The sequence below is a fragment of the Mauremys reevesii genome, linkage group 15 (assembly GCF_016161935.1).
Source record: "Mauremys reevesii isolate NIE-2019 linkage group 15, ASM1616193v1, whole genome shotgun sequence".
Taxonomy (NCBI): Eukaryota; Metazoa; Chordata; order Testudines; family Geoemydidae; genus Mauremys; species Mauremys reevesii.
This window is the reverse complement of record NC_052637.1, coordinates 39,176,009-39,192,499: the sequence shown is the minus strand read 5'-3', so window position 1 is coordinate 39,192,499 and position 16,491 is coordinate 39,176,009. Positions and strand designations below refer to the sequence as shown.

General features: G+C 41.0%; 1 protein-coding gene across 1 annotated transcript in view; it reads left to right on the top strand.

Moving 5' to 3' along the window:
• LOC120383139 overlaps positions 1-16,491 on the top strand; it is a 124,498-nt gene that overhangs the window by 93,508 nt on the left and 14,499 nt on the right. Inside the window, exons 54-66 of the mRNA XM_039500760.1 lie at positions 573-711; positions 1,627-1,717; positions 3,099-3,238; positions 4,051-4,170; positions 6,448-6,649; positions 9,198-9,367; positions 10,525-10,652; positions 11,291-11,428; positions 12,546-12,656; positions 13,103-13,276; positions 14,201-14,314; positions 14,729-14,845; positions 16,377-16,454. Of these exons, the coding sequence (XP_039356694.1) occupies positions 573-711; positions 1,627-1,717; positions 3,099-3,238; positions 4,051-4,170; positions 6,448-6,649; positions 9,198-9,367; positions 10,525-10,652; positions 11,291-11,428; positions 12,546-12,656; positions 13,103-13,276; positions 14,201-14,314; positions 14,729-14,845; positions 16,377-16,454 (1,722 nt within the window). The remainder of the gene's footprint in view (positions 1-572; positions 712-1,626; positions 1,718-3,098; positions 3,239-4,050; positions 4,171-6,447; positions 6,650-9,197; positions 9,368-10,524; positions 10,653-11,290; positions 11,429-12,545; positions 12,657-13,102; positions 13,277-14,200; positions 14,315-14,728; positions 14,846-16,376; positions 16,455-16,491) is intronic.

The following is a 16,491-nucleotide window of genomic DNA, read 5'->3' as shown; positions in this document are numbered from 1 at the left end:
CGCACCAGTGCAGTGTTGTGGGGTTCAGAGCCTCAGTTGAATCTAGGGGACCAGTCATGGGTATTACGGTATGCATGCTGCCTCTTCTGGTCCAGAGATACTGGTGGCAATTTCACGTCGAGGCCCTGCAGAGGGAACCATGCCTGCATGGGCCAGGATCTCTTGCTTACCCAGGCAAGAATGCACCAAATGGGAGACGAGAGTAGGGTGACCAGATGTCCCGATTTTATAGGGACAGTCCAAATTTTTGGGTCATTTTCTTATATAGGCTCCTATTACCACCACCACCCCCACACACACCCTCTGTTCCAATTTTTCACATTTGCTGTCTGGTCACCCTAGAGGAGTGCACTTAGCATGTGTATAAATAGCGCTGTATCTATCGATTTAATTCTCTTTCCTTATTTGAATATAATGTTTTCCGCAGGAAGTGTTGGATTTAGATGCTTCAGTCCCATTAAAAGCTGGAACACTCTGCTAAACGTTCAATCCTAAACGTCACACTCTGTGTTCCGGTCACAGAGTCTTTCGTGTGGCTGGAATTGAATGTCTTATTATTTCCCCCTTGGCAGGTTTTGATATTAGATGAGCCAACTGCTGGCTTGGATATCAGTTCCAGATACCATGTATGGAGCCTATTGAAGGAGCATAAAGCTAACAGAGTAACCCTGTTCAGTACCCAGTTAACGGATGAGGCTGATATTATTGCTGGTGAGCACTGGATTTCTCATTACCCGAGAGATAATGATGAAGATGATGATGACAGTAACACAGATGTCATTTTCCGGGCCAGACATTTTCCAGTGGAACATTGTTCTGTCAGCAAATGCCAACTGGTCGAAAGGAAACCACGTTGTGGAAGTGTGTCCACTTTGACAAAATTTCATTTAGGAAAAAAATATGGAATAGAGCATTCTGATAATGACCTTTTTGGAATGGAATATTTCAATTTTCCAGTTTGAAAGGAATTTTCATTTCAATATTTAAAATTTTTACATTATGTAATATAAAATGTAAAAAGTAAATATTGGAATGAAACATATTGATTTTATCCAAATAAGATGTTTCAGTTTACATGAATTTTTTTTTTCCAGAATTGCATTTCGGTTTTTCTTTTCATTCCATTTTGGAACAGAAAAAAGTTCAAAATCTAAGAATTTCCCATGAAATGGAAAAGCCAGTCGCTGCCCTGCTCTCAATGTCATAACTTGTTCTGTGCTGACTGTTGAGAAGGTTAGTCCCTGCTGTCTTTAGTACATCTGCTTATTTATAAGACAGACCAGGTCACTGAGGTAATATCATTTACTGGATCAATTTCTGTTGGTGGAAGTAACAAGCTTTCACGCTTCGCAGAGCTCTTCCTCAGGTCTTTCACAGGCCTGAAGGAAAGCTCTGTGAAGCTTGAAAATATGTCCCTTCCACCAACTGAAGTTGGTCCCTCCAGTAAAAGATATTACCTCACACACCTTGTCTATCTCATGTCCTGGGACCAACACAGCTTCAACGACATTGTAAGCACTTTTTTATAGACACTTATGTCTCCCCTCACTCATTTTTTCTCTCTAGTGAGAAAAAATCTCCCATTTTAGCTCTATGGTACAAATTATTTTCTTTCTGTTTCTTTAGACCGGAAAGCTTTCATCTCCCATGGGAGGCTGAAGTGTGTTGGCTCGTCTCTCTTTCTGAAGAGAAAATGGGGAATCGGTTATCACTTAAGGTGCAGTATACCGAGCGTGTGTTAAAGGGATCCATTTTGAGTACATTTTGGTTCTATATTTCTGGGGGGGGGGGCCGTGAAGGGAATAATAGTCTCAATATTGTCAAAATTAATGTACACAGTACTGATGTGTGTTAGTTTTGTCATTTTGGATATTAAGGATCTTTCTCGGCTATATTTTTATCTGTCTGAGTACTGAACATCTGTTAATTTTAGTCCTCTGACTGGTACTAAAAGAAAAAGATATTTTCACACATGAGTAAAAAAATAAATGTGCAAAACAGTTTAATCATTCATGTCTAAAATGGGCATTGATTAACAATAAAGTATATAGATAACCAGAGGACATAGGGTTGGTTGGTATTGTCCTTTCCCCAACTTTTTCTCCATTGTTTATTTAAATTATTACTAAAGGAAATTCTCAATAACTTGAATGGGAACTTTGCCTTGCATAAGAGTTGCATCAGGGCCTCAGGATTTGGAATGGTGGTTCTGCAAACCCTCCCTCATGTGAAGAAGTGCTGCCCAGAGAAGTCAGCATGGGTCACAGAATGAAAGGGAGTTTTGAGACTTCCAAGAATAAATGTTTTACTGTTGATAAATCTCTGTCAGTTAGCATTATGGGACCTGGCAAAAACTTTTTTTTTTACTCATTTTTTTCCCTAGGATTTGACAAATTGTACAAAGTTATTGATGTAACTGATCAGTTCAGTTATGAGGACTCCATTTGGTTTCCTATCCAAATATTTCATCCCTTCATATAAGAGAATAAAATCCCATGCTGCTGAGGACTATGTGCCTGATCCCAAGAGGTGTTTTTCTCTCTCAACCACAACTTAATTCAGTGATTCCTTTCTGGGGCATATAATGCAAATTGGGAATAACTGTTTTACTTGATATCGTCTAACTACACCCAAAGAAAGCCCCTCTACAGCTGTGAACTCTGGCAAGCTATTCTCTGTGATAGACTTCCCATATCTGACGTTCCTGTGCTTTTCATGCGCCTTTTATTTCTCTCAGGAATCAAATCAAATTCTCAGCTGCAGGTGGAAGAATGGCAAACACTGGAGCTGATCCTGTAATTAGATTCCACTCCTGCTCCTACATCACATCTAGTATGTCAGTAACCTCTGGACTTCTCTGTTTGCTTGAGAGAAACAGAACATTTGATAGTTTAAACAGCTATCATTCCAAATGCCGAATAGGTGTGTGATTAGAAGTCTTGTTACACATATGCTAGTGGACAATTAGTTTCTGAACTTTCTTCAAAAGACTTAACTTTTTCCAACAACTTATTAAGTGGCTGGCTGTACATTTCTGGATTTGTTGGATTGTTCCAGGATGAACAGTTACAAATATTTCCTTTTTCTTTCCTTTCCAGCCTGCACATCAATGACTCTTGTGATTCTGCAAAAATGACATCTCTGGTCCAGCAGCATATTCCCAATGCTAAGTTATCTAGGCAGAGTCATGAAGAACTGATTTACATGCTGCCCTTTGAAAATGTGGATAAGTTCCCTGGTAACTATCACTTTGTAATTTAGGAGTGACTCTTTAGGATGTCATTGTAGCAGAGAAGTTTCAAAACAAGTCTGAAAGACTCCTGGAAGAAAATATCCATACATAAAGCTGTTTGAACTTTTCTTTGTCTGTTAATGTTTTGCCTTCATTATTTTATGTCAATTATCTCTTAACCTGAGCAACCCTGTTTTACTACATCTTTTTAAGGAAAAAAGATAATTAACAGAAAGGGCTGGAGGAGACGGGTGGTGGTGTTAATAAAGTACGGAAGATCTGGTTTTCTGACACCTTTGGCAAGACATAGTTACATGATATGTTCCTCCATTTCCACATCTGCAGAGTCAAGATATAACAACTCCCTCGCAAGGGAGCTGTGAGGCTTAATACACAGATTCATAGATTCTAAGACAATCAGTGATTATCTAGTAGTCTGACTTCCTGTATAACACAGCAGGAAAACTTCCCTGAAATAATTCCTGTCTGGACTAGAGCATATGTTTGTGAAGGACTTGGAGATCCTATGATGAAAAGTAGTGTACAAGTTGAAACTATAATTATTGTATTTTATTTTATTTTTTGAGTGCACATCTTCCCAGCGAGCATCTGTATCAGGTTGGTTGGATATCCACTCTCCATAAAACAGCCTGGAGAACTGTTTTCTATCACTTAACTGTTTAAATACCTAAATGCAGTCATGATGGAGGCCTAGGTGAATCCATATTTGACCCAAAGTATTTAGCAGCCCCTCCGTTCTTAAAGCTTAAAAATATGCAACTATAAGAATGCAACTGTTAGATATTTTTGTGTTCTAGAACTGTTCTGTGATCTAGACACTCATGTGTGCCAGGAGATTCTGAGTTACGGCATTTCCATGACAACCCTGGCTGATGTGTTCCTGACACTGGAAGAAGAAGCAGCAATTGATCAAGCAGGTAAAAAAGTCCAATACTGTCCAAAGTGAAGAGGATAACCCAGTCTTTACAAAGGCAAAATTCTCATTGAAGTGAATGGGAGTTTTGTCTAATAAGAGCAGTGGGATTTGTTCCAGTATCACGGATCAGATAAATCCAAATAAGTAACCTTATGGTATTTTCTGTTCCACTGAAAGCAACCCGAAGGCATCTTTCCTGATTTTTGAAACAGTTGTTTTCACATTTTTATAACTGCCTGGAATCCTGAATCTCATTCTGGTCATCGCCAATTAGATGACGGATCTCAAATTAAACAGAACACTCCCAAACCTGCCAAAAAAAATTAAGCTCACTAGTGCCAGACACAGATGCTGATGTGACTCATCAGCGCTGCAACTTAGTAATGGTTTGGTATGTCCTGTCGGACTAAAAGCTTGAAACTTCAGCCTCTGAGCTCAGTAGCCATTTCCAAACCCGGTATCCAAATATCCATTTAGGGTCCTACTCTGATTTGAGAACTCAGATCAGGAGCATAATTTGCTATAGAGGGCAGTGGCACCTCTCCCAAACCTTGGTTTGCCCACCCTCCCTGAATTTTCATAGGCTGATATGCTCAACTTTTTCCCCCTCCCACAACTTTTCAGGATAGAATATAATTGCATATAATGTTCTACATGTGAACACAACTATGCCCTCTCCCTCCCCCTCCCCCCCCCCCCCGCCCGAAGAGTTTTTCTGGAATTACTCCCCAGACTTCGATCCAGGATCGGGTGCCTTAACTTAAATGCTTACATTTGAAAACAGAGTTTTTGCACAGTGAAGTGCATCCCCTGCACAGGTGCTGTTGCTACCATAGGGAAGGGGCTTTTGGTTCCAAAGTGATTCTAAGACTTGACTCCAGTTCCTTAAGGTATGTCTACACTGCAATAAAACACCAGCAGCTAGTCTGTCAGCTGACTCTGGCTTGCAGGGCTCAGGTTGCGGGGCTATAGAATTGCAATGTAGCCATTCAGGCTTGGATTGGAACCTACGCTTAGAGACCAATCCTGTGACGGGAGAGGGTTCCAGAGACCAGGCTTCAGTGAACATCTATCCTGCAATGTTACAGCCCCAAGCCAGCTGCTTGTGTTATTGCAGTGTAGACATACTCTCGGAGTTTTCCATGGTTGGGGATGTATTAGGATTCCTTTACAAGGTAAAACAAAGCTAGCTCCTTGTCGGAAGCTCCTGAGACAGAAACGGAATTTAAATATGGTAAAAATTTGAAATATGAATCTATTGGCCTTGGAGGAAATACAGATTATAAATCTTGGTGTCCCACTGATTCTGAGCTGCATTACATACAATTGATGTAACTACTTAATATTTTCACTCTTTATTTTTTGCCATTTGCAGTGAAAATGACACATCTGATCCTGCATCTTGCTGCTGACGCTGCCTGTGAGATGCTGAGCATCCTCAGCTTCCGTTGGCATCAATGGGAGCTGATGCACTTAGCACCCACAGAACTGGCCTAGTCAAACCAGACATTTCCCCATATGCCTAAACTTCATTAAATGCTGCATTTTGCTAGGTAGATTTAACAGAGGAAATGTCTGTCTAACCCAGGGGTTGTCAAACTGGGGGTCATGAGGTTATTACATGGGGGGGGGGGGTCGCGAGGTGTCAGCCTCCACCCTAAACCCTGCTTTGCCTTCAGCATTTATAATGGCGTTAAATATATAAACAACTGTTTTTAATTTACAGGGGGGGGTCACACTCAGAGGTTTGCTATGTGAAATGGTCACCAGTACAAAAGTCTGAGAACTACAGGGTCAATAGCACTTTATTGTCCTCAGACTCAAAACTGAGCCATAATTTAACCAAAATGTCTGTTGATGTCACATAACCGAAATGCAAATGAGGCCTGGCCCACCCTGTCATTTCCCCTTGCTCACTGGCAGATACTCTGTCCCCCATGGAGCCTCTGTCCATCTGGAGTTCTCAAGCAGCTCTGGGTCACTCATCCCCCATTGCATCAACATGTGTCAGTAGTGAGCTTTTTAGGTCTTCCAGCCACTGGACATGCACATATATTGTTCCACGGTTAATGAATGGTGACTGAATTTGTAATATGTGGCAATGAGATGCAGATTAAGTCAATTTGTTTGATAAATCATTCCCCTCCTACCCCGTTTATTTGTAATCTGGGATTGATTCCATGTTGCTCTTCAGCGAAGCTAAAAAGAAAGAATTTCTGTGTTCCAAACACCCCATGACAAGGGGTAGGCTTTAACTGGCTGATTTCTTTGCTCCTAGATTATGGTGTCTTCAGTGAGGAGCAGGCAGAAGAGGAAAGAGACGCCTTCTCTGCTGATGAAATGGAACAAGGTCTCCTGTCACTCTCAGACATAGGAAAGGCGACTGTAACTGGCACAGCCCTCTGGAGACAGCAAGTCTGTGCCCTGGCAAGAATTCGCTTCTTAAAGCTAAAGCATGAGAGTCAAACGATTAGGTCCATGTAAGTGCCAGAGTGTATCTGATCCTATATATGAAAAGCAAAAGCAAACTCAGACTGAACCTGCCAAAAAAAAAAAACTGAAAAAATTTCTCACTGGTATTTATTTTGTCTGTCAGCACTCAAAACAACTTGCAGATTAAACAGCGAATTTACCATAAATAACAAGCAGCTGAAACAACTTTTCAGCTCATGGCACCTTCACAAAGTGACACCCCTGGCTGGAATATTGTTTCTATCTGCCTGTTATTTTCTGTGGCTTTGCTATTCCACAGGAGACTTTCTTACAGCTTTGCGAATGAAATGTAATTTGGGGACTTGTTTCTTGGATTCCCTTGTGCTCAGGTATTGTAGTAAGGTCACTGTATCAAAATGTACCAGCCGTCTGGGTCCCAAGGAAGCAAGAGGGTTGCTTACTGAGTGAGAAAGCTCTAGCTCTCTCCATACCAGGAATGTGAGCATTAATCAGCACAGTCAGGGAACAGCTTGGGCCTGTTAGCTGTCCGGAAGCAACCAAACAGAGGTATGAGCCAACAGAAAGGGGGTACTTTGAATATGTGAGAGAAGCAGAATCATGTAAACCCTGCAAACTTCACTGCAATCTCACTTTGGCTTGAGAAGCTTTGCTTAAAGATTTGTGTTTAGGGGTGTGTGTGTTTTTCATACCACCCTCCAGGAAGAAGAGTTTAGAAACTTTTTTCAACCTATTAAAAAGTTTTTCAGTTTCCCCTTAAGGGAGAGAGGGTTCAAAACACAAAGACTTTCTTGTTGTTTTAGTAGGGCAGCTAAACCAGTCTTCCAAGAAGTTTCAGAGACCATGTGTATCTCAGCTGGAGAAGAAAGTCACCCCAGATCCTGTACTCTTCTGCATCTTGTCTTACTTTGCTGAGGAACCATGCCTAAGAGATAGGGACCTCAGGTGCAGGAAGGGAAGTGATCTTTGGGAAGGTAATAAAGGGAAGTGAAAGCTCTTCCTGAGCCTTTGCCCTGGGTCCCAAGACTATGTCTCCCTGATGCTGGGCAGACGGGAGCTCTGCTTCCCTCCCAGACACCAACTGACCAAATGCAGAGTGGCCCTATTGGACTCACACATGTTTTAAAATTGCTACAGTAGATTCACCAGTCTAGGCAGAGGAGAGACTGTGCATGTGGCTTGGCCCATTTGACTTAGACATCATTTTAATTAGAAATGGGCGAAACCAAAATCATAAGTCACCAAACCCCACATGTGTGTCTGGATCTGAACTTTGAGGCCTGAGCACGTCTTTGATAATATAATTCTTTATTAAGGCTGAAGCTGGTTTGTTCTTTGAAAGGACAATCGCAGTTCTTGAGACTGTATTGTTAGAGCTGGTTGAAAATTTTCCCGCTGAACGTTTTCCCATTGGAAAATGCCATTTCATCAGAATTGAAATTTTCCATGAGCACGTGTCAAATTGGATGAAATTTTGTTTTGCGGGGCCAAAAAACCCCACCAAAATAAAGCATTTCAAAATGCTCCGCTTTGACATTTTTGGAACGGAACATTTTACTTTTCTCTTTCAGAATGCCCTTTTGTTTTGAAAGTTGACTTTCTATTATATTATGAATAATACGGAAATCAAAAGGAAACATTTACTCCAAAACAACTTTTTGAAAACGTTTTGTGGGAAATTTCAAAACTGAACATTTTGCTCCCATTTGGAATGAAAACAAAATTTGAAATAACTGAATTTCCTGTGAAAGAGACATTCTGGCTTCCCCCACAGCTCCACTTATTCTCATTATTGTTTGAGGGAAAGAAGCAACACCGATGGGATAACATAAGTAGATACCAGGTTCTTAAATGACAGAGCTAATATAGAGAGAAATGAGTCTGATACCAGGTCTGTGAAGGGTGGTGGCCCCAGCAGGGTGAAGGGCAGCAGCTTCTGGGGTCCTGGCTGCCGGGGGCCGAAGTGGCAGCTAGAAGTCGCTCTACCTGGTTCTGTGTTTTTCTATAATCTGCCTAGGCAGCCACATGGCCCAGTAAGAGTGGGGGGTAGCCATATCAGAAGAATTTCTTGTCACCCACCATAGACATTTTCAAAGCTCTGCTCTTTCCCCAGGGCTTTGTCGCTTGCCTCTGGACACAGTCCCAAATTCTTACCTGTATGCCATCCTCAGCCTATTCCCCCCCTCTACCTCCTGCCATCCTTGCCCATGGCACCTCTCCCCATCTTCTGCTCTGGTTTTGCTCGCTGTCCCTGCAAGCATGGTTTATGTATGGTATGCTCATCAGAGCACTTGGTTGCCTGAAGCTTCTCCCTGCCAGGCATACCTCTGGGTTGAAGAAATGATAGGCAGAGACCGGGCACTGTCTTAAAGGTTTGTGATCCTTCCACATCCCTGAGTGCATGGATAGACTTTTAGCTCTAAGAAGCCTGCAGGTTTGTGAAAATCAGTTGGTATGATGCCAAAAACATGGTGATAAGAGAGTATAAGCATCTTATTTTGATTTTCTAGCCAACTTGGCACCATGGATTAATAAATGGATGTATATTTTAACTCATCGCCTACTCTTCCATTTTAGATTACTGGTGTGTGGTCTTCTTATACTGCCTTGCCTGATCTCCAGGATACTAATTGATAAAGGAACTGTTGCCCGTACGATGAAGGTTTCACCTCAGATGTATTTTCTCCAACCTGGACAGCAGCACTACCGAACCCGTCACACCAGCTTATTGGTCCTCAATGATACAGGTGAGAAAAATGGAATTAAGAATGTCAATGTTGGAATCTACAACAGAGTACATTGTAAATGTCCTGTTGATTTTTTTTTCTTTTGAAGAAACAGACAAAACCAGTACAGAGTTGCAAAGTATATTCCAGCTCTAAATCCCAGAGCATCTTAATAGTGGTTTCCTGAATAATTCATACAAGATCATTTTATTAATTAGTTTAGACCAGAACAACATTGATTGTTTGCACACCGCTTTGAAAATGTAAAGTGTTATAATCAGAGTCACTTGTAATCCACTATTAAATGGCTGTTGCATTTGCCATGATATCCATACCTTGCTGCATGAATCATCTCCAGATTTTTTTTTAATGATGTTTCTAATCCTCATGGTTCTAAAGTAAACCTTGGAAACCTGAATCAAGTGTAAGCTGTGGAGAGCAGACTGAATTTAATACCAAAAGAAACAAGATGGGCAACAACTCTGCTGATTAATGGTTCAATGAATGTTTCAGAATATTTCATTTCATAATATTCTGAGATTTCAAGTTTTCATTGTGATTTGAGACAAAAAGCAAATTTCAAAATCTCGGAATTTCCATCCTGTAGGAAATGAGATTTTTTTTACCAGCTTTATTTCTCACCATGCGAACTTCCTGATTACTTTGTGCAGCAAAGTAGTTTTTGCTAAGAAATACCTTCCTATTAAAAGGTCAGACCAAGTCTCCCTTTCAGAAATCCATCACTTGAAAAACATTAGACGTGTAAGCCTAGTGATATGGAAGAATTTCAAAGAGCTTCTCTCCAGACTTTTAGCTTAGATTCATTCATAGATTCTAGGGCTGGAAGGGACCTCGAGAGGTCATCGAGTCCAGTCCCCTGCCCTCATGGCAGGACCAAATACTGTCTAGATCATCCCTGATAGACATTTATCTAACCTACTCTTAAATATCTCCAGAGATGAAGATTCCACGACCTCCCTAGGCAATTTATTCCAGTAGACCTTATTAAAGTGACATTAGAATTTTATTAGGAATGGTCCTAAGCTACATAATTCAGATATGGACACAGAATTTCTCACAGACTAGGGTGTTTGGATGGGATCTTCATTTTGATTTTGTCATTCTTGTGCTTTTACTATAAAAGAACCATATACGTTCTGCTTTCTCTAATTTGTTAGGTTCAGACATTGAGGACTTCATCCATGCTGTGAAAAGTCAGAATATAATGTTGGAAGTAGCTAATGGGAAAAACATCTCAGATGGCCAAGAATACAATGGGGCTATTAAAGTATCACTTGTAGACAAGGTAACTGAAACTAAGTATATGTGACATTCTGTAAAACTTTACAACTCAAAAACCGCTGATGGAAAATGTTATGGTTCTTTATTATTATTAGAGGTGGATTCAAGCAGCAAACTTTGGATCTAGCCTTTCCTATAGTTGGGAGACTTGTTTTTGCTTTGGCTCATTATACAGAAATGTGTCTACAATGAAATCCAGATCTAGAGCTTACATCCAAACTTTGGCAACATCCAGGTCAAGGGGTTGGTTTATGCTCATCTCTAATTTATATGGTACCATGAATGTACATGATATTTTCTACAGTAGTACAAAGAAAAAGGTCTCTGCCTCAAAAAATAGATTAAGAGGATTTTGTTAGAAGAACAATTTGAAGAATAATAAATTTAAAAAATCCTTTTTGGGTTTTAAGCTAGCAAATGTAGCTGGTATCATGAAAGTTTCATGGAGCAAGGTCAGCATATAACAATACTAGAGATATGAGGTTTTTAACTGTAAAATCTGGGCCAAATTCTATGCTCACTTACACTGATGGAATAAACTGAGGGGAAAATTTAACCCTCTGCTTTTTTTCAATCCAATTTCCTCAGCTAGCTAAAGTCTAGTTTTTAGCATGAAGACTGACTAATCTTTCATTTCTTCAGCATTTCAGATTTTCAATGATGTGCCATGCCAAGAGAATCAATTGTTTTCCAGTGCTTATGAACATCATTAGCAATGCATTACTAAGAAACTTAAATTCCACTAGGCATATTCAAGTCACGACTAGGACACTCCCTATGGTATGTATTTGACATGCTGCCCAAGATTTTCAAAAGTGATTTGTTATTTTGAAACCTCAATTTTTGGATGCCCAACTTGAGAACCCTTAAAGAAGCCTGATTTTCAGAGAGTGCTGAGCACTCACCCTCTGAAAATTAGGCTTCTTTAAAGGGTCTCAAGGTGAGCACCCAAAAATGGAGGCACCCAGAGCCACCAGTCATGTCTGAAAATCTTGCCACTACGTGTCCCCATGTTCTCCGTTTTATATAATATGAAGTCCCTTTCACCTGTTCTCTTTTCCAAATTAAATGACACTAGCTCTTTCATTCTCTAGTCACACGTACAATCAGTCCCTTCCAGACATTCTTGTCGTCATCTTGCCTTTTTGCTGAATTTTCAGTCTGTGCTATTATATATCCCTTGAGCTGAGGGGACCCAAACTGTACACCTCATTCCTTACAAATGCAAACCTGTGTTTTACAGGTGGTGGTACCGTTACGTTTTCATAGAAATTAGAGTTAGAAAAGAACTGCTAAGTTATGTTATCCAGACAGTGTGGGACAAGTCTTTAAGTCAAGCCATTCCCATCTCTACCACAGCCAGTGCCAAATTGTTTCCACCTGTACATTTTCTAATGATTTGTCAAGTTTGGAGAGATGAATGGCCATTCCATCTCTATGTATGTTAGCCTCTGTGCTTGGGAAATTTCTGCTGGAGGGTGTGTGGATTCTCAGGTGGGGGGGAGGGTAATTATTTCCCAAGAGATGAGTTCTTCCAGTCCCCTAATCATTTTTATTCTTCTCTGCATTTGTTTCAATTTGTCTCCATCCCCCTCTCTTGTGGCTTCCAGAACTGAATGCAATATTGCAGGGTCAGTCTGAAGAGAAGTGGCATTGGTTGTCACCTCTGTGGGTGCCTTACAGAAAGGGGGGCTTTGAGGTTGCATAGACATGATGCCTCTGCAGATGCAATTTCTTGCCAGATGTTTGTAAAGCCACTAGGATGCTTTTGTTTCTTCTGCTGTATGTTGACATTATTTAAAATCTGTTCTATTATTATTATTATTTATAGGCATTACATAAGCACGTACGGCCATTATATGAAAACATATTGCCATTTTTGCTTACTGTTTTTTAGATGTCATCTGAGCACGAAAGGAGATTACTTTGGTATTCCATTATTTTCATGTCTGTTTTAGCTTCTGGTTTTGCACCTCACTTTGCAATGAGCAGCATAGGTGATTACAAGGTAAGAATGGATACTTTGGGTAGGCTGTGTTTCTTGTTTTTAACAGTAGATCATTGCTTTTTCACATCTTGTAAAGATCTGGGGAGAAATCCAACCATGTCAATGTTGTTTCCCAACTGGAAGAACTGTGTGTGCGCGTGTGCGCTATTCCTCTGACTTCTCCCATTGGTTCTAATCCTACAAATACTTATACACATACTTCATGTGAGCGTGTGAGTTGTAAGATTGATTTCAGTAAGACTACATACGCAGTCAAAGCTAAGGAAGTGTTTGCAGCATCGGGGCCATAATTTGGATTATCTAAACTCATATCCCCTCCCGTAACAGAATTCTAAACAAGTATTTTTATTTTTTAATATCTATTTTTCCAAAATGTATTTCCCATTCCATCTCATTCAGTGTAACTATTTGACAATTGAGTGACTGCCTTCTCTTTCCTTTCCCAGATAAAAGCTCACTCCCAGCTGTGGACTTCAGGCATGCTCCCTTCAGCATATTGGTGTGGCCAGGCTCTGGTGGACATTCCTCTCTGCTGGGTTCTTCTCTTCACAATGACTGGGATTATGTTTTTAATTAGTTATGAACATAGTCTGACTCCTGAAATATTAGCCTTACCTTTGGTAAATTTCCTGTTAATAAACTATGTGGAAAATTCATCTTCAACAATAAAATAACTGGGGAAAATTGAGGTCTGACTTTTTAAAAATGTTATCCAAATACTCTAGGCTCTTGCATATCCTTCACCATCCTGGTATCGGAGCACCTGTTTTCTATTCTGAACTTTGGGAGGCTTGAAATCTTCATTAATGGACATAGCAAGTGCTGACCTTAGAGAAAGGTTTAACAGTCTTAGAATTTTCCTCCAGGGCAGATTGGCAGAGGCCCTGGAGGTTTTTCACCTTCCTCTGCAGCACGGGGCATGGGTCACTTGCTGGAGGATTCTCTGCAGCCTGAGGTCTTCAAACCACAATTTGAGGACTTCAGTAACTCAGACATAGGTTAGGGGTTTGTTATTTAAGTGGATGGGTGAGATTCTGTGGCCTGCATTGTGCAGGAGGTCAGACTAGATGATCATAATGGTCCCTTCTGACCTTAAAGTCTACGAGTAGAAATCCGTGCCACCTCATTTTGTCAGTTGTCAAATTGACTGTCTTTTTCTGGAGAATCTCAAGGGTGTTGTACAGGAGCACAGTGCTGTATCAGGAAAGATGGAGGGAGAAATGTGCCCATCATCTGGATATATATGCCTGATTTTTCACTGCACATTACCATAAGTTTGTCATTTTTTTTCAGAACAAAATTCAACATACATGTTCAGAAGGGATAAATAGCTGTCCAGTCTTAGCATGTTATTGGGTTTTCAGTTTGCAAGGAAGCTGTGTTCACTAAGGTACCATCCTTTTCCAGCTCCAATTCCACTTTAGTTAGGGTTAGATAGCGCAAATGTTCCATCAAAAATGTCTGTGATACCATTTTTATTCTCTAAATTTGTGTTACTTATTGTGTGTGTTGGCATGATGCTCATTCTGATTCTCTCCATTCAGGTTGTGTCTATATTTGGCTATGCAGCATCCATTGTCGTCCTCACTTACGTGATCTCTTTTGCTTTTCGCAAAAGGAAAAGCTACAGTGACCTTTGGTCTTTTATCTTTATATTTGTAAGTACATGAATGGTTCGGGGGGGGGGGCGTGTCATAGTGTCACTGAAGATCGGATTTTATCATAGTGACAATTACAGGTGGATCAAACAGAAAAAAATCAGAGGACATAATTCCGGGATGAAATCCCCACTTATGTTCAGCTTGCTATAAGGATAGGTGCCAATTTCAAAATTTGGACCTGGATCTGGCTTTGGATTTCAGATTCAGAGGTTAAGAGGAGCTCCTGCTTCCCACTTGTCTAGCATCTGAGCAGGACATTCCATAACTGCTAAGACACCTGCATCTGGAGCATGCTCACTGGGGCAATGCTCTCAAGCTGATATCTTCAGAGAAGCAAAATTACATATAGATAATTTTCTCTTAAAGTCGACTAATTGGTGTGGGGTTTTTTTGTTTTTTGTGGCTTTCTAGGTTTCTTTCGTGCTTAATGGAATTAATGATATAACCTATATGGACTTCATCACAACCATCCTCACTGCCTTGATTCCTTTCTATACGTTAGCTGGCTGTATAAGAATATTTGCACAGGTGCGTGTGGAACATAACAAACTCCAGCCATAATAAACTTTTTTAGTTTTAATTTGAAAAAGTTGAAACCAAACCTAAAAATAACCCCAAGGAGGTTGGATGAGTTGTTTGTAGCACACTGCCAAGTGCAGTCTTGCTAAATATGTACCATGACCTGATACCTTGGGTTAAAATTTCACACCAGTGTCATGATTCCTACCAATAATAGTTACCAAAATTCCCAACTCTACTGCATGATGAAATGACACTTTGCATCTACAGAAAACTACCCGCATGACGAAATATTGATCCAAACAGCATATAATGGATGCAGCACTGCAGCTATTCACTGGGAAGATGGAACCAAATATGCAGGCCAAATCCTAAGCCATGCTGAGCATCTTTAATTCCCCTGGACTGCAGTGGGAATTTGCAGGTGCTCAGCCTGTCTTTGGAATTGGCTCTGTGGTGGTATTTTGTATCTATGAGCACTCTCCCCAAATGTAAGCCCTATGCCAATGACTGTAGTGGACTGGTGAAGGTCTGGTGCAGAGGAAACAAGGAGATAAAGGCAAGGAGGCAGCTGGCTAAGTAGCTGCACAGGTTGTTTTCCAAGGGGTCAATATGGAAGTAGAGTATGTGAGGGACTGTAATGAGAGGAAGGAGAGAGACAGAAATCAATGTGGAAGAGGAAGGTGGATGGGGAGGAGTCAGGGAGGCAGTAGGTCACATCTGCGTGGAGAAGAATGAGGCAGGAGGAGAAGTGAGATTGGAGAAGGGTTGAAAATGGCAGGAGAGGAGAAATCTAGTGGCTCGATGATGGTCCTTTGGAGATGACGCTGGGCAAGGCCTGTGGGAAGAGTGCCACCATCAGAGAGGGCAGCTGCAGACAGAGATGGAGGGAGGTAAAGGGCCTCTTGATGGTGAGCATTCCAGAGAGATGAGGGGAGAGAGGGTAAACGGGGGATGGGGTGAAGTTAGAGGTGAAGAGACTGGCAGAGCGGATGGAGGTGATGGCAGCAAATGGTGGGGATGAAGGGAAAAACAAGGCTTGGGGAAGGGTTGCAGGATGCAAGAAAAAGAAGGCAAAGAAGCAGTGGAAGGTAGGATGAGGGTCTAGTGGGGGTAAGAAAAGGTAGGAGATGGATGTGGGAGGGAGAACATAACAGTGATGGGAGGAAAACGGGAAACAAGAGGGGTTAAGATGGAAGAGAAGATGGAGGATGTGGTGGAAGTGGGGAGGTTCAGGGATGCATCACCTCAATCTCTCATTGAGTTATAGGACTGAGTCCAATCATGCCAAACCAATGAAGTGCCAAGTAATTGTGCAGCCAAATGATAAACTGTAAAGCCCCTTTGAAACAGAGGTCTAGGAAGGTCCCATACACTCTCTCTAACAATGCCATAAGCATTGCGGTGAGCTAATGTGTGTTTAAACACAGAGGGATACATTCAATCTTATCTTACGTTCAAAGGCTGTAGGTTTTCACTTTTACTCTACACTGGAAAATGTTGCTGTTCCTAATCTATACATTGTTTTATCCTTATGCAGGTGTCATCAGAACATGCATTTGCCCCCTGGGAAGAAGATGAAGAAATGAGCAGATTACACTTGCTAGCTAGCCTGGCAGTAAGAACCAATTTCCATTTCTAAGATGATGTGAAGT